Source organism: Chiloscyllium plagiosum, chromosome 6, assembly GCF_004010195.1.
Source record: "Chiloscyllium plagiosum isolate BGI_BamShark_2017 chromosome 6, ASM401019v2, whole genome shotgun sequence".
NCBI classification, from domain to species: Eukaryota; Metazoa; Chordata; class Chondrichthyes; order Orectolobiformes; family Hemiscylliidae; genus Chiloscyllium; species Chiloscyllium plagiosum.
Genome location: NC_057715.1, coordinates 53690505 through 53712684, shown reverse-complemented (window position 1 = coordinate 53712684; position 22180 = coordinate 53690505). Strand labels below are relative to the sequence as shown.

At 38.1% G+C, this 22180-nt stretch overlaps 1 protein-coding gene across 4 annotated transcripts in view; it reads right to left on the bottom strand.

Annotated features, from left to right (window-relative positions):
* The window catches only part of LOC122550588 (NADPH oxidase 4), a 173921-nt gene that overhangs the window by 46547 nt on the left and 105194 nt on the right, over positions 1 to 22180 (bottom strand). For all 4 annotated transcript variants that reach the window (XM_043691547.1, XM_043691548.1, XM_043691551.1 and 1 more), the window contains 2 exons: positions 8361 to 8421; positions 5078 to 5159 (listed from right to left, as the gene is read on the bottom strand). In XM_043691547.1, the coding sequence (XP_043547482.1) occupies positions 5078 to 5159; positions 8361 to 8421 (143 nt within the window). The remainder of the gene's footprint in view (positions 1 to 5077; positions 5160 to 8360; positions 8422 to 22180) is intronic.

Genomic DNA, 22180 nt, shown 5'->3' with positions numbered 1-22180 from the left:
GGTCAATCACCTCAATCCTGGGGCACCACTGCAGCAATTCTTTAAGATAATGTCTTGGGCTTCAATCACTTTTATTCCATTATAAACAAGTGGGATATTTGCTGATTATTGTACAATGTTCAGCACCATTTGCAACTCCTCAGATATGGAGGCCATCTGTGTCCATAAACAGCAAGACTAGGACAACATACAGGCTTGGGGTGAAAAGTGGCAAGTAACATTTACACAAAAGTAGCGCCAGGCACTGATTGTTTCCAACAAGAAAGAATCTAACTATCTTCCATTGATATTCATTGGTGTTAGCATCACTGAATCTCCCACTATCAAAATTCCTGAGAATTACAATAGGGCAGAAATACAGCCATAACATTCATTTAATTCTGTATCAACATGGATCAAAAGTTAGGAATTCTGTAATGAGTAACCCACTTCCTGAGTCCCCAAAGATTTTCCATTATTGATAAAACACAAATCAGGAGTCTGGTGAATACTTTCTACTTGCCTGGATGAGTACAGCTTCAACAACACTTGAAAGATTCTACACTATCTACCTCAAAAGAGGCGACCTTGACCACCACCTGGAAAATTTAGTTCCTGCACCACTAATGCACAGTAGCAGCAGTGTGTCTCAGCTGCAAGATACACTGCAGGAACTCACCAGGGTTCCTTTAACAGCACTTTTCAAACCCATGACCTCTACCAGCTAAAAGGACATTGGCCACAAATGAACTGGGAATAGCACCACCTGCAAGTTCCCCACCAAACCACTCACCATCCTGTCTTGAGAAAAATCACTATTCCTTCAGTGTTGCTGGGTCAAAATCCTGTATCTTCCTTCCTAAAAGCACTGTCAGTGTATTTACAACACAGAAGAAAAATCTCAAGAAGGTAGCTCATCACCTTCAAGGATTATCAGGGATGGGTAATAAGTGCTAGCCTAGCCAGCAATACCCACATTCTATTAATCAATACAAGTACAGTTCAGGCCTTGACAATTCTAGCCTATTTGATTTAATAACAAATTTTGTAGAAGTTATCGGAAATATACAGACAATATAATTAGATGTCAAAGATTCAGCATGAAGCCAGTCTACAACAATATGTTCTGGTATACCATTGAATCAAGAAACAGTCAATTCAGTCCTACAAATTTACCTATTCTCCTGAAGAAAGGGAGAAATACCTGCGAGTTCACACCGTTTAAACAAATTTATAACGTGTAACATGTACACATCACAGCAAGGATTTAAACTGCCAAAATTTTGCCAATATTAAGAATTTCTGCCTTGGTAATGGATCTATTTTTATGGCATTGCTTGTGACAAACAACATACACCAGGCAGGTTGCCAAAAATGATTCCTTTAAGCATCTGTGATGGGGAAAGTATCCTGGCCCTTGACAATTAACTTCTTACAAGGACAAGGACCTGTTTAAGAAGGCTATAAATAGTAGGTGAGGCAGTCTCCACATTACACTCAGCTCGCTCCCAACTTATAAACTTTTCTGCAGCCCAAGCACTGAAATGGAGCAATCATAACTTTATTATTTGTTTTCCACTTATTTAGAAATCAATAATACAATTTTAATAATTAAAGTAGCGGGTGCACTGGTATAAATCATCCAATGATCCTTAGATTCTAGAAAAATCCAGGAGAATTAGAAAGTTGTCAAAGTAACACCCATGTTAAGGCCAGTTAACTTTACTTTCATTATCATAGAACATTTAAAAGTACAAAAAAATCAAGCAGAGTGAGCATGCCTTTGTGAAGGTGAAATTATGCCAGACATATTTATTAGAATTTTTTGAGGAGGTACCAAGCAGGATAAATAAAAGGGAACCAGAAGATACAATATATTCAAATTTCCAAAACGTGTTTGATACAATACTGCACAAGGTTACTTCATAAGACAAGAGCCCATGATGTCCTGGCAATATCTTAGAAAGGATAGAGGATTGGCTGACTAATAGAAGATAGACATTTGGGATAAAGGGGGCATTTTCAGGATGGTTACCTCTAACGAGTGGCCTGCCAAATTGCAGGGGCTACAATTCTCTTCTATATAGATTTGGATGAGAATGTACTATAGGTAAATTTGTGGATGACACACAAATAAGTGGAAAGTTGTGCAGACTTTTTTGTGTAATCCTCACAAGTATCTAGACATGTTATGTGAGTGGGCAAAAAACCTAGCAGATGGAATATAATATTGGAGAATGAGAGATTATATAGTTTGATGGGAAAATAGAAGAGCTGAATATTTAAATAGAGAGAAACTGCAAACTGCATTACAGCGGAATTTGGGAGTCTTTGTGCGTAAATCACAAGTTCATCAAGTAATAGGGAAAGTAAATGGATTGGTGGCCTTAATTTCAAATAAAAAGGAGTATATACATAGGGAAAGCTTACTAAAAATATATTCGGCACTAGTCATACAACACCTAGAACATGGAGAACAAGTTAGTTCCCTTATCTAAGGAAAGATATACTGATATTGGCAACAGTCCACAGACACTTCACTATGTTGAATCTGGTAATAAGGGACTTTCTCTTGACAAGAAGAGTTTAAGTTAGACCTGCAGTTATTGGAGTTTAGAAGAACGAGAGGATGTCTTAGTGAAATGTATGCAATTCTTCGGGAGCTTAACAGGGTAAATGTGGTGAAGTTATTTCCCCTTGTGGCAATCTCGGACCGGAGAACATAATCTCAGAGTACAAAGTTGCCTATTTAAGACAGAGGTGAAGAGGAATTTCTTCTCGGACGGTACTGAATCGATGGAATTCTTCAGAATAGAGGGCTGTCGAGGGTAAATCGTTAAGTCCATTTAAGACTGATTTCTACTCAGTAAGAGTATCAAGGGTTATGGGAGAAAGCAGGAAAGTGGAGTTGAGGATTGCTAGATCAGCAACAATTCCATTGAATGATGGAGCAAGCTTGATTGGCTAAATATCCTACTTCTGTTCCAACATCTCTTAATCTAGTTTTCACCTAGAGAAGGTGGGCAGGGACACCCCTTGCAGGACAGTCTCAGAACAAAGGGCATAATCTCAGAATAAGGAGTTGCCCAACAGATAAATGAGGAGGAGTTTTTTTCCCTCTGAAAGGATAATGAATCTGTGAAATTCTTTATCACAGAGGGCTGTGGAGACTGGACAGTTAAATACATAGAAGGCTGAGACAGACAAATTTAAAATCATGAAGGGAATCAAGGGTAATGGGAATAAGGAGGAAAGTGGAGTTGAAGATTATCAGATCAGACATTATTTCATTGAATTGAAAAGCAGATTCAATGGGCTGAACAACCCATGTCTTACAGTCACAGAAGGTGGGAATGGTCACTGATAACTTTGAATTTTATCAGGGCATAGGTTTTGAAATGTATCACATCAAAGTATTGCCAGCCTCATGAGATCATGTGGGTATTTAGTAATGAATACATTGGAGTTCCTGTCAGCATATTCCAGACATCTCTGCAGCACTAAAATATGTGGTTGTGAATGTAGAGGGGATTATCAGCTTAATTACTGGAGATGGTTTTTAACATAGTGTAAACAAAATTTGGTGTTTCATCAATCTGCTACTTTGAGAGGTTTAGGAATAAACTAACTTTGGATCTGTCTTTCTTAATTTTACATTTAAAGCAAATAAAGCTATTTCTTAGCTGTTTCTCATACACTTTTAGTATGTCTGTCAGTGCAAAACTAAAATCCTCACAGGAAGTTAATTAAAGGGCAGTCACCAATGGTTGGAAGCCACAAAAAACCTTGAATAATCATACACGCACCCAGGAATCAATATGACACTCAGTTGCAAGACACTTTTCTACCAAATAGATCAGTTCTTGTATATAGAGTTCAAATGATTTGAAAAGTGATTGAAATAATTTTGACTGGCCCCACCAGCATGCATTGGCCAAGTGCTAACACTCGGCTGTTTTAAACAGTTAATGTAATCCTTCACTTCCTATTCACTCCAGCAGCATCGCAGTGATTCCTTTAAAATTCATTTATCTAATCAAAAAACTGTGCTTGTTCTTCAAAGAACTTGACTAATAACACACATTTCCATGATAGTTGCTCTTTTTTCAGTTAAACATTATTTTGTTGAAATTCACTCAGACTTATTTAATTATCAATGAACACAGGCTGAAGTGCTAATTGCTCAGGAAGCTTTGCTTCAGAGCTAACAGAACAGAAATGGAGGAAAAACACCACATATTTTCCTTAGTCCATATAGAATTGAACTGTGAATACTTTCCATTGTATTCTTGATCACATGTCATGTATGAGACAGTGTAGCTGTCAACTCAAGTCAAGTTACGACACGTAGAAAGACAGAAGAGGAATGCAATATAGGAAATGAAAACAGCATTCTGACATGACTCATTGTGCATTGCTGATAATTAGGCTGACAGTCTTAAGAACCAGCAATTAAAGCTGCAAGGCTTCTCCAGATGGACATTTTGTGAAGGCTTGCATGAATAGTATATCTTAAAGTTCTGGTTTATCAAATGCATGCAGGGTCAGATATTTACCACAAATGATTTGAATATGTTTGGAAAATTTACACAGTTATACATAATTAACTGGTGTTTCAATTCAAAAACAGATGATCAATTATACCAGTTCTTTTACGTATAGTCAGCTCTAGGATTGGACTTAGTACTGAAGATATACTTGCCATTTTGCAAATAACTTTTTAAAAAGTAGCCCTTGATGACATTTGTACAATTTCCATGAATTTATACTACTCAGTTATTTACCTATCAATATAATTTGAATTCCATTCGTTTTTTCAACGCTTCCCTCACTGGCTGACCACCTGGGCATCAAAATGAGCTCACTAAATTCTCGCTCTCACAGTCTTCTCTCCTTCTTTCCTTATCCCATCTCTCTGCCTTAGTCAAAACATACAATGCCCTCTAACTTTGCTTGCATGACTACTTAGTGTTTGATACTAATTCATGGACTGTAGGATATCAACTAATATTAAGGTGGCATAACTATCATATTAACAAGGACTACAACTTAAGTAATGTTCATTATTGTAAAGAACTACATGATTCACTCAACTTACTTTGGGTAAGTTCTCTGCTGCAGTATAGGCAGGATCTCTGTATCCAAATTTGGATCAAGTAGCAGCAGTTCCCTAAACCTTTCTGCAAGAGATTACAAAGATTAATCATGAACCGGTGTATTAAAATTCAATGCATAATAAAGATATCAATATAAAGGTCTCTGCAAAGGGTAGCATGATATGCCCATTTCTCTGAATGAATTTAAGTAAAAAATACTGTCAATATTTAGCTGGTTCTTGGGAAAATATGCAAAAAAAAGTTGTATTTACCTTTAATATACGTAAGTATTCTTTATATCACAAATAGTGTGAAATAGGTAACACGATGGCTGGAGTGAAGATAGTAAGAGCTGAAATTCCTGAGGTGTGATAAACTAGCAAAGAAAACTTCCAATATAATCTGGTCATCAAAGAATATTGTACTCCATAAAGACTAACCAACATTTTTCTTCTACAAAATTGATAGAGAAAGTTGTATAAATTTGTGCTAGATTTTCATATCCTGAGGTGGAATGGTAGAAAATAAATCGTGCACAAGGTTGATGACTGAAACCCCACTTCAGGTTATAATCTTTTTAAATGAACAACAAGGGATTTGGATTATAATGGGACATAAGAGAAAGTCAAGAGTCAATGGAAACTTATCAATTAAATTAAAATACCATTATCAGGCATGCTGATGTACCCCAAACCCAACAATCCCTAAAGGCCTCTACTGTTTCAATGGGTTCTTCATGCTGCCTCTCTGTGGACACTCAAGCAAGTCCATAACTACCAAAGAAGGGCAGGCAGTCAGATGTTATGATCCCTGCCATCACCCATTAATCAGACCTGTCGATGGCTACTTTGATCAGCTCGGAGCAGGCCCATGAGGAGGTCTTATGATCTGCCATCCCGCCTTTGCGTGGAATACATATTGATCAGGGGCATGGGTGTCAAGTGTCACCAAAAATTCAAAAGCAACCCTTTTGAAAAAAAAAACTAAGTAAGCGTTGCAAATGAAAACAAAATAAACGTGAATGATTGTTTTCACCAAGCCACAAACTGCATGTGGCCTGGCATGTTGCATCTGTTTCAAGATATTTTCCAATCAACCTGTTCAGAGATGTTATTTCAAACCTATGGAGTGGGTGGAACTTGAGCATGGGCCTCCTGACTCAGAAGTAGACAATACCAACATGCACTAGAGCAATCTCCACCTCTGTTTCTACCTTTTGCCATTCTCCTGAGGGTGGGAAAGTGTCAGTGCTGCAGAATAGACCTATGCTTATCAATTAGGGACTCATTAAGAGGAAATTCCCAGCTAACTAGTTTTAATTTTTTTTAAAAAAGTGAAGTTGCTGGACGTTAGCAGTTGTCAGGAATCAGAGCGGCTCAATAAACGCAGAATGGGGTTAGCATTATCTTTCTTAAGGTGCAGTTGAAGTGGCATTGAAGAGGTTGAGCACAGCAGAACGATGTTGGACAATCACGAAATTAATGACTGATTTTAAGGAACCCATCATCAGCCTACCTTGCCCCAGAATTCAAGCCTTCTACTGCCCCCTGAATTACAGAAAATTTAAATTTCATTAACTCTTGACCTAAAATATTAATATGCAATGGCTGCAGAAACAAATCACAGCGTGGCTCACTTTTTGACTAACTCATGCACGTGCCAGCTCATTGGATACGATCCATCTTTTGGGAAATTGTCGACTCAATCAAAATAGCAGCTGCTTCGTGTTTTGTAGCAGGGAGGATTGGATTTGTGATCAGACTGAACACAACTCCCAATGACTGTGCTTAATGGGAAAATTCAACACATAAAATTTCTAGAAAACCTTCAATTATATTCCACATTTAAAGCTTGTTCAAAAGCTGAAAATAATTGGTAATCACGGAAAATCTAGATTTGATTCCCACAAAAAATTCTTCTGAAGCAATAAAGCAACAAATATAGTTGAATGATGCTAGAGCAAGATTGGAAAGAACAATGATAAATGAAAATCATGTCAACAATATTAAAAAGAAATATTGGTGCCACACATATTGGTGATATTTGACATGTCCCTTTCACTACTCTCAGGTGCTCTATCCTCTGAGCTCTGTGACCACACTTCAGAGCTCTTCAATCTTCCTGCTGTCTTGCTGTCATCACAGACTTTTATCCGTGGCAGGTAAGTCTACAGTATAACTCAAAAATCTAAATTCTGAAGCTTTCCTCCTTGCTATTCATCACATCCCAGCTTTTGTTTTATCTGCAAACACACTGATAAAACCTTCTATCATTGCCTCTGAGTCATTAATGTACATTACAAATAGCAAGGGACAGGATCAAAAATCCTGCTGTACACCACTGGACACAGACATCCATCACAAAAACAAGCTCTCCATCAGCTCGTGTCATTCTGAGTACAAATGATGATGATTATGGCTGTTGAAGGTCAATGATCTTAGCCCCAGGCCCATGCTGCAGGGTATCCTGTGGGTAGTGTCCTGAGCCATGACCTTCAGCTGCTTCAATGATTTTCCCTCCAGCACAAGATCAGAAGTGGGCATGTCTGCTTATGATCGTATAACAATCATTTCCATTCACAGCTCCTCAGACAAGGAAACAGTTCGAAATCTGTATACTAGACCTAATCAACCTTTAGACTGGCAAGTGACATTCGTGCTGTGCAAATGCCAAGTAATGTCCAACAAGATAGCATCTAACAATGATGGCTTCACTATCAACAAATCTCCCGCTGTTGATAATTCACTTGTAATGAATTGGCAATGTCATTGAACTAGTAATTCCGAGGGATCTAATATATGGGAACATGGATTCAAATCCAACCATGTCAGTTGGTGGAATTGGAGTTCAATTAATAAATCTGGAACATGAAGCTACTCAGTAATGGTGCCATGAAACTATCACAGATTGTCATTAAAAAAAACCAAAAACCTCATTCCATAATGTCCATTATAAAGGACATGTGCCATCCTTGCCTGGCCCTACATATGATCCTAGAGCTACAATAATACGTTTGGTTCTTAACGGCCCTCTGAAATGGCTTCACAAACCATCCAGTTTGAAAAACAATTATGGATACGCAACAAATGCTGGCCTTGCTAGCAGCACACAAATTTCACAAAAGAATAAAAGAAAATGGGGCAAGACATCAATGTTTAGTATTACATTAATTGCTCAGGATACAAGGGTAGACTTGGACAAGAAAGCTTCTGGATAGGATTTATCATAATAAGGAGACACACTGTATCTCCATACTTGGATTCAGTTATAAAATTTTGGACTTACCTGTCCAATCTCCTAGAACACGGATATGAATACCAAACGTTCCTCTATTTTCTGTAGGGCTCTAGGAAATTAACCAATGTAGAAATTATTATACAATGAAAAATCCAGTCTATGCTTCACTTTCTATTAATTATGAAATAATGCATGATAATCAGTAAATGACACTTGAACTTTCCCAATGCTAGTCTTCTAACTGAACATAAATTCAGTTTTATCAGCAGGATCTTCAGACTTTAAATGTTCCTGGGCGAGGAACAAGAAAGATCAGTGAGGATTCCCACTCTCTATCTATGCAGGAAACCGTATATGAGGACAGTGACTGGTGATACAGTCAGCTGCTGTCATGATACCACATTGATGATTTTTGATTTTTAGCCTTGCATAGGAACATACATTTGGTAAGCTGCCAGAACCAAGTGATTCTTTATCAACAGGATAGGAGGAAAAGAAAAAATTCTAGTGGGAAGGAAGAATTATCATTTTACGGAAGGGAAATGATGGTTTACGGGTGATGTCACTGGATTAATGATTCATGACTTAGGAGTCATGTGTTCAAATTTCACTATAGAGGAATTTCAATTCAATTAATTAATACATTCAAACAGATTGAAAAACTGCTGTCAATAAACTTTTGCAAAGCTAGTTTCAATAAATAGTGTTAAAAATCAATCCAATTATAGTGATCTGGAGAGCCTCTTGTCATGCAATGGTAATGAATCCATCTCTGGAGCAGGAGGCCTAGTTTCAAGACCCCCCTGCTCCAGAGGTATGTGATAACATCGCTGAACAGACTGATTACAGAACATCCAGAAAACTAATGACTATAAGAATCAGGAACAGGAGTAAGCCGTACAGTCTCTCAAGCCTACTCCACCATTCAATAGGATCATGGCTGATCCAAAATTCCTTACATCCACTTTCCTGTCCTTACCCCGTAACCCTTGATTCCACTATTGATCAAGAATCAATCTATCTACCTCAGCCTTAAATACACACAAAGACTCTGCCCTCACAGCTCTCTATGACAAGGAGTTCCAAAAACTCTCAACAGAGACATCCTCTCAGCATGTACCCTGTCAAGCTCTTAAGAATCCAATATGGTTCAATGAGGTCACCTCTTGTTCTTCTAAATTCTAATAAGTTGAATCCCAGTTTGTTCACTGCATGCTCATAAGGAATCTTTCCTTTTGGGAGTCATCCTCATGAACCTTCTTTGAAATGTCTGCAATAAAATATTTCAGATGTTCTTCAGATGTGGTCTCACCAGTACTTTGTACAGTTAGAATAAGATTTCCCTATTCCATTTATAGTGATTAGAGGGCTCTTGCAGCATAGTGGTAATATCCCCAATCTGAACCAGGAGGCCTGGGTTCAAATCCCACCTGCTTCAGAGGTGTGTAATAACATCTCTGAACAAAAACAAAAATTAAAAATCTTTGTGATTAACTCAGATTTTCTCATTTTGCTTATATTTCCTACACTTATGCAATAAATCAAAATCAATACTTCACCCAGTGATCATTTGTCAAATATAGTTAGCTTAGGAAAGAGCCAGGCAGAGGATACTGGAAACACCACTTGCAGTTTTTGGAATAGCAACTAAAAAAAAGAAGGTATTGTGCTTTAAACCAAGGAAGTTGTGAAAGACATTGTTGCAGTTTTAAAAACAAGCATGCGCATGTATGTGTTTTCAGAGTAATTCTGTTCAGAGACCTGTAGAGTTTAAGTTATGGAGTATAAGTTAACAATTCTTGTATCCTTCTTGCCATTGATTAAAAACTTTCTTTATAAGGAAGTTATCGTGCTCATGGAAAACCTGGTGTGCATATTCATTTAATCTGAATAAGACAACTAAATAAAATTGGGGACATGAATAGTTTAATTAGATTTTCATATTTGTGACAACTCCAGGAAAAGTAGGGCTTAATTTCCTGGCCACTATCCCAGTGAGTCATGACAATATTCATTGATTTTACAGAGACTGCTAGGTCATCTAGTTGAACGCATTCAGAAAACCAATTCTGAAGTTTCATGTAATAATTTCCAATTCAGCTGCAAAATGAGGAAAGAGAGTTTCTTAATACGTATCTTATGCAGTACTACATCATTATTTACTTTGCTAATTGAAGGACAAAAGATCACTTTACACAATATGTAGCATATCACAGTCAGACCAAAATATATTCAAAATCTTGGGAAAATGGCATTTTACTTTCAAATGTACATTAAAAGGAAAACAAAGATTTGGCTTGCAAAACAATATACTTTCATTGCAAAAGTACACATGATTAGATCAGTGTTGCTGATTTAAAAGAGTGCAGTGTTATTTTGATGGAAAAAGACTAATGGTTTGGTAAAATGGAATTTAATTTAAATGCTTACTTTTTCATCAAAAGTCTGTTAAAATTCTACATTAATTTTCTGATGAATGAAATAATTGTTATTCTTAGCAGAGAAAGGTAGTGTACAAAACACTTAAATGTCGAAGCCATCTGCAAACATTTAAAATAATGAAATTAATTCACAGAAAACAAAATTCTGGGACAAAGACCAGACACTCCCAAGGGGGTAGTGTGGTAAGGAAATCTGAAAAACCATGTATTTCCTCAACTGTGCTGTTAATTGAAATGCTTTGACACACATATCAATTCCTTTTCACTAAAGTTATTACACAGATGGAGTTTTGGATAAGTTTAAAACTCTGGTGGATTCTGCAGTTGATAAATAACTTGAACACTTGGTTATTAAAAAACAGCACTACAATATTGTACTTTACAGTCTAGAAAATAAACTTCAATTACACATAATACTGGCATGCTGTCACCTGAGAGTTCAAACTCTGCTTTGCGGGCTCTATTTTATATGCCCTCAGGCGTTACAGATGGCGAGCGTGCGTGCGTACGTGTGTGTAATACAATAAGGCCACTACTCAGTCTATCACGTTTCCACCCATTGACGAGCAAGATCCATGTTGCAGCTCACTTGTCTTATTTAAATGAAAAGAGTCCAGTAATCTTAATAACAAGCTTATTGGCCTTAATAACACTCTGTCTATGCCATAATGCATGGGGTCTTTCAAGTTCATACGCTGCTGTTTTAGTGTGTTGGTGGGTTTGTGGGCTACTGTGATGCTAAGGGGTCTGAGTATAGATCCAATACAGACAATGACCAAAACTAACATCATTTACAAAATACCGTGCAAGGACTGTAACAAACACTACATTGAAAAAACAGGCAGAAAATTAGCCATCAGGATACATGAACACCAACTAGCCACAAAAAGACATGGCCCTCTCTCACTAGTATCCTCACATATGGATGAGGAAGGACACCACTTCAACTGGGACAATACACCCATCCTAGGACAAGCCAAACAAAGACATACACAAGAATTCCTAGAAGCACGGCATTCCAACAAGAACTCTATCAACAAACACATCGAGTTAGACCCCATCTACCACTCCCTGAGAAAAAGAACAGGAAGTGACTTCACCACAGGAAATAACATCTCCAAAGGAAATGACATCACCAACCTAAAGAAACCCAAACATATAAATAGAAAGCAGGAAGTTTCAGCATTGCTTTGCATAAAGTTCACTGAAGATGTTACTTAGTAAGGTAATTAACCTTTCAGCTCAGTGAGCAAATCTATATCCAAAACCTCAACCTGAGCTACAAATCTTCTCAAAACTTGCTAATATTTGGGGTATCATCTGATACCTATACAATGTATAGTTTCTGCATTACTGTCAGTGTATACAGTCATATCTGAAAGTTGTGGATCTGAAAAGACATACAACTTACTGTTATGGTTTGACATGGCATTTTCTCTAGCTTAATAACAGCTAACAAATTTCCAGGGTCCAAGGTTGGGAAAACATCTCTGTGTGTTTGTCCAGTATGTTGAGGCTAAAGGTTTGAATGGTTATGGTTTCAATAATATTGATGGGACCAACTTTCAATGTGCCATTGGCTTTCTCTCTTGTTGAGGATGGGAATTGCCCAGAACAGAGGCTTCTGTATTAAAGGTTCTTCTGTGGAAGTCTTACAACCCCTCTGTAACAAATCTGCCACAGACTTCTGCATATCCCTAAAATGGTTTCCTCTTGCTGCACTTTTCCTCTTCGTCACTTCCAATACCATGGCCAGGGATTTGCTGTTCCTGCACATTTTCCTTATTGTCTTCCTCCTCAGGTGTTTTAACTATGGATGTGGCTTCTGCTCCTCTGGTTGTCGATCCCTCCACTATACCATATTGTGATACCCGCAACATTCTCAAGATCCTTGACAGCAAATATAGTAGAACCCCTCCAAAATGGTATAGTCAGTATGTCCTTACGTCAGACTAAACTCAGAGAGCTCTCCTCCTGTCTGGTGTATGCTGCACTGCCTCCCCTCCTAAACTTGTTCCCTCCACTGGACAGATGCAATTTCTGTTCGCTTGCCTCTATAGTGAGAATATTCAATGGTATCACTCCTATTTGCAGTTTCCCAACATGATACACAATTTTCCCTTCACATACCTAGCCAGCAATGTCCTGTGAATGAATTGGGGGGAGGAGGGGGGAGTTTTAATACTCATCCTTAGTTGCCCAAGAGTGCAATTAAGAGTCAGTCACATTGCTGTGGGTCTGGAGTCACATGTAGGCCTGACCAGGTAAGGTTAGCTGATTTCCTTTCGCAAAGGACACCACAGTGGCAATAATTTCATTTCATCATTAGATACAATATTTCAGACTTTTAAAAAAAATTCGATTGAAATTCCATCATCTACGTGGTGTGATACAAACCCTGGTTTGCCTGCTCATAAGTTGCTTGGGTCAGTGTACTGCTCATGTACCAGAGGTACGTACAGCAATCAAAGGAGAAAGTTAATGGCCCCAACAGATCTGGTGAATGGCTTTGCAACACATATCCTAGTTTTCCCTCTGCCCATGTATTTTTACTTCCCAGTTTATCTGTTTGCCTATTTGTGTGTGTAACGGTTTTTAAGGGGTTCCAAGTTTTAATTCGTAAAGTTCAGTTAACTTAACTTGGGAAGACGCAATGCTGCACACTAAGGAGTGTCCCTTCTTTAGACTATGTAGTAGACTAATTTATCTTAATGAGGTGGTGATTGTTTGGCACCAGGGGTTTGCATTCACTAGATAATTACATAAATTGCTAGTCAGCCACAGAAAATTAATGATTTCAAATATGGAGTTGCAATATTTTAGCTTAATTAAAAGATTTTTAAAATAGTGAAGAACTTTTAAAGAATTTCTTCTTCTTTTTGCTGTCTCCTTCCTGATGAAAGGTTCCAACATGAAACATTGATTCCCCTGCTCCTCAGATGCTGCTTGACCTGCTGTGCTTTTTCCAGCTCCACAGTTTATCAACAATTCTATTTTTGTATCCAATGTAGTAATGATTCCATGTACTCAAAACTTACATTTCTTTCTCAGTCTTTACATCTTTCATTTCACAATCCCACAAGCCTTAATCAAGATAATGTACCATTCTTAACCTATTCATTCATGTTCCAGGTGCCTGGTTTTCTTGACAACCATACTTTGAGTTTACACAGAAAGCAACGCAAAATTTACAAAGCCATTTGGTCCACTGTGTGTCTATGTCAGTCAAAGAGCAGCTATCCAGCCTAATTCTACTCTAAGGGAACTTTAAGTATATATTCAAACAAATACTAAAAACAATAAGATTTTTCAATCTACCATTCCCAATAATTTGGTATTTAGAAATTTGAAAATCTAAAGTCTCACAAACAAATGTCATTACAACCGCACCTCAAATAAAATATGATCCAATATTGTGTATCATCATGAAAAGAACATGATAATTCATAATTAATCCACATATCTACAATATATGATTCATTGCACAAATGCAAACTAAATAATACTACTTTTCTGTAAGCTCTAGTAGATTGGTTGATGCACTCAAGTTTGACAGCAAATTCCTAAGCTTCCAGCTGTTGCATTCTGATACGAATAACTGCTATGTTCAGAACACCAACTGTAAAATCCACAGTGACATCAATATCTGAAAATAAATATTTACACACTACACAGCTGACACAAAGTATGTTAAGGTTACATCACAGAAGTAAATGAAGTGAAAGCAGCTTTCTAATATGCTGAGGCTGCACCATCATCTGTTTGTATGAGAGGCAAGATTCCACAAGCACAGGTGCCAGACAACAGCATAGTTTACACTTATAATGTAGACAACTGAATGTTTGCAGAATTAGGGAAGAGTTATACAAAGCAGGAATGAAAAAAATATTACATCACTTGTCTAGACAAGCAAGTTTACTTTTTATTAATATAAATGATTTGTATTATAAGTGTTATTTATGGTCCAAAACAGCAGCACTTACTGAACTAATCTGTCAGATAGAGATACAGATTGAAAACAAATCAAGTTCAAAAGCATGGTATTATATAACACATATTTTAAAGCTTCAATAATCTCTCAACATTTACAACATACCACCTCACCCCAAAGCACTGGGTTTCAGAATCTCCAAATTTATTTGCAGTCATTGCAAAATACAGTTCCCTGTTGTTGTACTTAAGTGACAAGGCTTGGAAATTTCCCATCCTATTCAAATCGGAACCAAGGCAGGGTGTTAAATCAAGTGACGGCGAATGATATAGTGTGAAATCCCACCTCGTTTCCATCCTCTGTCCTTTTGCTCAGGGCAGGATACCAATTGAGCCTTGACCAGTCTCATTTCAATTAATGTACTAATTTACTTCATGGTGGGATCATTATGAGCTCATCTCCACAATGCTTTGTGAATTTAAGCAAGATAGCAGAGTTCAACAGGTCTTGGGTTTACATTGTCTACATGAAGGCAAGAACCATGACAGGATACAGGAAGAATTCTAAAATAGCTTGCCTCCTGTACACTACATCAAAAAATATAGGCAGCATGGCATGATATTAATAGGAGTCATTACAGTGCTGAAACACTGACTTAAAATCCCGAAATGTAAATTGCATTAAGTACATGGCAGCTGTCCCAGCCACGAGATAATTGCTGCTTCAGGACAATGTCAATCCATGCTTCACAAGCTCCAGTGCACACAAGTCAGCATTGTCAAAGCTCCAGTCTCACCACAATATGCCTGCTCACAGACCAATGCATACACTACTTTGAGCCTTCAACATTTTACTTTCGAGATCAGATCAGCCATCATTCCCAAGGGTGCAAGAAAATTCAAATTTCTCCACTGCTTCTTGTGTAGGAATTTCTCTTCCTGGCTGTGGTGGTATTAGTTAAAAATCACAACACCAGATTATAGTCCAACAAGTTTATTTCGAAGCACTAGCTTTCGACACCAGTGGTGCTCTGAAAGCTAGTGCTTCCAAATAAACCTGTTGGACTATAACCTAGTATTGTGTGATTTTAACTCTGTCCACCCCAGTCCAACACCAGCACCTCCAAGTCATAGTGGTATCATTTTGATTCTTTCTGGAGCTTGACGCTACTGAAATGCAAGCAAGAATACCTCGGGAATTCCATGAGAAAAGGGAAGTGCACTATTATGGATAAAAAAAACAGTTGAAACAGAGTCAAATAGGGAATTCTTGTGTAGCTCACTGTTCTGCAAATCTACCCGAGAGCTCTACCTGGGACAAATTCCCAGCTCGGCGAACAGAACCACAACAACGAGCACCCGAGCTACAAATCTTCTCCCAAACTTTGAGCTCTACCTCATTATGCAGATGATCTCTGTCAAGAAGAAGGACTGAAGATATTTGTTTTCTTTCTCTCTCAAGTTGTTTTTAAAAACTAGGTCATTGCTCACTGAATTGTAAGTGGACAGTATTCAAGTCACTCAGTATGATGTTGGAATCTCTGACCACGTCTGCAACATAGAGGCTTTTCCCTCCATTAATGTATCTCTGTTGTGTTACTGGATAATAACACTGTGTTGGAGTGCAAAATTTTCTTAAATCCTCTGCAGGTTTAATATTTCTAATTAACAGCTGGACATTTTGTTCAATACACACACTGAGGTGTTTAGACTGCCAGTTCTTTTTGAATTCTGTTCTGTTCAAGCTAAATTCGATGTTCAACTTTAAAGTTCACCAAAGCATCTGTGTCTCCAGTAGCTCAATAATTTGGTCTTGTAGGCATTAGCTGAAATATCTCACGAATTTCTCTATCTTTATGATGGGTTTCTCTTGCAGGGTCCTGCTGCCATCAACACAAATCAACAATTTTTGCACATTGAATATTAACATGATCTGCCTTGGACTGAAATATCCTTTTTCCTCTGGATATCCTTTTGTTAGCTACATAAGGGTTGTATTACTTCTTGATGGGTTGTTTCTGAGGATTAAAGGTTCTGTCTAAACTTGTCAAGCTCCCTTTTGGATATTCTCTGGGCATGATTGTACAGATGCACTGCATACACTCAGCTTCTGCTTATGTATCTGGGGCATCATCCACTCTACCAGAAGCTTGAATTGTCCTGAATTTGCTTTGAAATTCTGGGATCTTTTTCTAACTCTAATTTAGACACTGGAGATATTGTGATAAATTCATTAACTGCAGAAATTTTTGAATCCTCACTTGCTTTCACCAGATTGAACTAGTATTAAAGTCTTTTTTCTCATTTCCCAGCAGTGGTCTGACTTTCTACTGTGGCAGGAACTTAATCTAATTGCAACTACAGTTGCTGTCATTGCATCCCCTTGGCAAATTCTCTGCAATAAGCAGAGAACTTCACTTCTTTATCTTTTCGAGAATGGTTTGATTCTCCTCAGGAAATAGCTGCATTTTCAGAAACTGTGCCACCTGAATCTAAAGATATAAAGGCCCAAAGTTTCAGATTCTAGTATATGAACAGCTTAAAACTTGGTTTCCTTCTCTGTAATTGAAAGTTGAAAGAACAAACCACTTTCCAGAATGCCCATGGGAGCTCTTTTCTGGCCTCTTCTGCCTGTTTCAGCTTCGATTTGGAGAAAAATGGAGGGTTGCCCCATCCTTCTTGCAGTGCACCAGAATTCTTCAATTTGTATACCTGATCCAGGGGCTAAAATCCTGGTTTGATCCATTACATCATTTGAAATAAAACCGTTCATTTTTTTGTACCTCCTGCATGAAGTTTGAATGTGATGGGGTTGGAGTAGTAATTAACAAAAACAAAACTGGTGAGGCTCTTAAAGGCAAACAGGTCAAATTTATAGAAAGCAATTAAGAACTAAGAACACAAGAACTTAATCCTTAGTTTTTACGAACTAATAATTCAATTGCAATATGTTAACAATTATATAGAGTGACACTCAATTGTGATGTGTATTTGAACTACCCATTAATTTACTTATTTTCATTCATAATTGATTGTTTCCTTTGTAGAAGATATTTATGCTACTTAAGAATTTCTACTCTTTAGTAGAAGTGAAACATTGAGGAACAATTGATTATTCTTTTCAATCTGGACTTGCTTGGAGGTTTTGTAGCAAAAAAACAAATTGTTGGAAAAACTCAGCAGGTCTGACAATATTTGTGAAGAAAAAGCTAACTTCATGTTATAGGTCCTGTGAGCCTCTTCAGTACTGATTGTAGCTAGGTAAAGGTTGCAGGATGGGAAGGGAGATGGTAAATGGTAGGCCAAGTTGGATGAGAGAGAGACACACAGACAAAGAGAGACAGAGACAGAGAGATGGATACACAAAAGAATGGTAAAAAACAGCTGGGCGAGTACATAGTTACAAAGGAGGACAATTAGTGACAGATAATGGGTTGTTTGTGATAGCAGCCCATGTGATGACAAGGCCTGGTGTGCAGGAGTTAGAGTAAGGACATGGGAGAAGGTACTCAGGCCCTAAAGATGTTGAACTCGATATGGAATTCAGAAGGCTGCAGAATCCCCAAGCGTACATCGTTCTTCCAGCTAGCGCTGAGATAACGCATCGCAGCGAGCCCAAAATAGAGATGTTGGCCAGTGAACAGGGTGGTGTGTTGAAGTAGCAGGCAACCAGAATCTCAGGGCCATTTTTAGGGAAGCTTCTATTGCACATCATTTTCTGATCCCAAGCATCTCAACATGATTACAATGGTCAAATTGTCTTGTAATTTTCAACATTTCAAAAGATGTAAACAAAGAGCAATCCCAATGTTTTATAAGACTATAAATGTTCAGAGAGGAATGATTAATGAGGGCTATTACATGATGCCCAAGTTTCTTCAATATTTTTAATGAGACTGGGATTCTGGATAATCCAAGATGGAGGACGGGAAAAATTTGGAGCTGTAATAGCTGCTCCTTTTTTGAGGTATTTTAAATGTTGGACGTGTTTTCCTCCAATCCCAGGAGCAGCAATTACTGTTTTATATGCTGTTGCATTGTTTGGAACTTGGGGAGGGGGAGAAAAAGTCAAAACAATGGCCCATTCAAAAGTAGAAAGACAGACAAAGGCAGCGAGCACATAGTCTGTGAGGTAGAAAGAGAAAGAAACCTACACTGCTAACTGACACAGCAGTGAATCTGCGCAGTCACTGTTGAAATTGCTGATTGAATTCATGTATTGCTGGACATCAGCGTGTGTCCAGGAAAAATTCACAAACAGCGAAATTCACAACTGGTCTTGGAGGAACCTGTTTGGGAAAGGTCACAGCACAGATACAGATAAGTGAATGGTTTTAAGTTTCGCCTTGCTGTAAATCCACAGTCGTGAGTAGAGTTGGTTCTTTCTTGATTATATGTTTTTATTGGGATCTATCTTTTGATTAAAATTTTTAAAATATAAGCCATAAGTATTAAGTTAGCCTGGAGCAGTGTTTTGTAGAAGAATAAGACATTGCAATTTTCTGGGTCTGTAGATTGAAAGGAGCAAAGTGGCCTTTAGTAGAGTGATATGCTCTTCTTGTCAGATGTGGGAGTTTTGAGAGAGCTTAAGAGTTACTGAAGATTATATCTGCAATAAATATCATTGGTTGCGAATCCTATCAGATCAAATGCATCGGTTGGAATGACAGTTAGAGGCACTGAGGAATGCACAAGAGCAAGGGGATGTGATGGATGACAGTTATAGGAAGGGAGAAAAGCTGCAGATGCAGTCAGGTAGATGGGTTAACTGTCAGAAAGATAGGAGATGTAGGCAGGTAGTGCAGGAGTCTTCTGTGGCTATCCCCATTTCAAACAAGTATGCTGTTTTAGAAAATGTAAGGGATGATGGACTCCCAGGGGAACGTAGCATGAACAGCCAAATTTCTGGTCGAGACTGACTGTAATGCAATGAGGGGTACGTCAGGTTCCAACAATCAATTGTGTTCTGGGACTTCCTAGACAGGCGCACAGATAGATGTTTTTGGGGCCAGCTGAGAAGAATCAGAATCGTGTGATGCCTCCCTGGTGTCAGGATCAAGGTAGTCTCAGAGAGAGTGCAGAATATTCTCAAAGGGGAGAAGGCCCAGCAGTAAGTCATTGTACACATTGGAACCAACAACATAGGAAGGGAAAAGGATGAGAATCTGGAGGGAGAATATAGAAAGTTAGGCAGGAACTTAAAAATAATGTTCTCTAGGTTCGGAATATCTGGATTACTTCTGGTGCTATGAGCTAGTGAGAGGAGAAATAGGAGGATAAAGCAGATGAACGTCGATTTTGCCTGTCCTCGGATGCTGCCTGAATTGCTGTGCTCTTCCAGCACCACTGATCCAGAATCTGGTTTCCAGCATCTGCAGTCATTGTTTTTACCCAGATGAATGCATGGCTGAGTAGCTGGTACTTGAGAGAAGTATTTGCATTTTTGGATCATTGGAATCTCTTTTGGGGTAGAAGTGACCTGTATAAGAAGGAAGGATTGCACCTGAATTGGAAGGGGTCTAATATACTAGCAGGGAGATTTGCTAGAGCTGCTCGGGAGGATTAAAATAGTAAGGAAGCGGGGTGGGACCCAGGGAGATAGTGAGGAAAGAGGTCAATCTGACATTGGTATAGTTGAGAAAAGAAGCAAGTTAAACAGTCAGAGCAGGCAGGGACAAGTTAGGACTAATAAATTAAACTGCATTTATTTCAATGCAAGAGGCCTAACAGGGAAGGCAGATGAACTCAGGGCATGGTTAGGAACATGGGACTGGGATATCATAGCAATTGCAGAAATGTGGCTCAGGGATGGACAGGACTGACAGCTTAATATTCCAGGACAGAAATGCTACAGGAAGAACAGAAAGGGAGGCAACAGAGAAGGGGAAAGTGGCGTTTTTATTAAAAGATAATGTAATAACTGTGCTGAGGGAGGATATTCCTGGAAATACATCCAGGGAAGTTATTTGGGTGGAACTAAAAAAATAAGGAAGGGATGATCAACTTATTGGGACTGTATTACAGACTTCCTAATAGTCATCGGGAAGTTGAGAAAGAAATTTGTAAGGAGATCTCAGTGATCTGGAAGGGTGGCTCAGTGATCTGGAAGGGTGGTTATGGTAGAGAATGTTAACTTTATAAACAGATTGGGACTGCCATAGTATTAAGGGTTTAGATGGAGAGGAATTTGGTGAGTGTACAAGAAAACTTTGAGTCAGTATGTGGATGTAACTACTAGAGAAGGTGCAAAACTCTTTGGAAATAAGAGCAGGTGACAGGTGTGTCAGTAGGGGAGCACTTTGGGACAGTGACCATAATTCTATTAGATTTAAAATAGTGACGGAAAGGGATAGACCAGATCTAAACTGGAGGACAGCCGATTTTGACAGCTATAGGCAACAACTTTCAAAAGCTAATTGGTGGTAGATGTTGGCAGATAAAGGGATGGCTGGAAAATGGGAAGCCTTCAGAAATGAGATAACGAAAATCCAGAGGCAGTATATTCCTGTTAGGGTGCTTCTTAAAAACTTACCTCTGACCAAGCCTTTGGTCAACTGACTTAAGTCTTATTTTATAATGTCACATATTTTGCTATGTTATAGGTTCTATATCAATACAAGCTGTAGTTGTTGAACCAGTATTTCAAAGAAGTCATGAGAAGCAATGCTCATTTTGAGCTGGTATTCAGGAATTTAATGTACAGAAAATCATAATAAAAGAACATCTATTCAAAAGTGACCATTTAGTGGTAAGGGTTATTACAACATTGGAGTTAGACACACTTAAGGCCTTGTCAACATCAAAGTAAATGCAAGATCTAAGAATGGAACAAAAAAAATCCTCATGCCAGGGTGCTAAAACTTGACACCTATTTGGATATGATGTGTTTATATTCAGCTGAATAAAATTAAGCACTTGCAAATCCAGGTTAAAAATGAACAGACAAAATCGTTACTCATTAAAATAGATTGATGAACTGCAGAATGTTAACACTGGAAACAAACTGCATTATCCTCCTCAAAATTCAAACTAAGATGCACCTTAAATAAAACCCCTCCCAATAATATTGACCCAGATGAATGACCAAATCCTTATTATTAGCTTATCTACAAGAAAATAAACTCTTGACTTACTGATTTCAGAATGATTGCTACTTCTTGAATTGTTGCCCAAGGACGCTTCTTCAAATACATTTGAAGATATCCCAAGACAAAAGAATATGAAAGTTATACTTTCTATTACATTTAACTTGGCAGGCATTCAGAGTTTTCAAAGCAACTAGGTAAATACAGTTGCCACTTATCAGCCTCAAGTTGTCTGCAATTGAATAAAATGGTTTGACCTACTGAGGAGTTCAAAACACTTTAAAATATCTGTGTAATCAATCATCCTGGAATGATGGCAGTATTAACCCTTTGATAGCATAACATTCTCAAACCACACCTTTCTTAAAACAAAAGGTTGTGAGCAAATCCATACATCAGCCACCAGCATTAA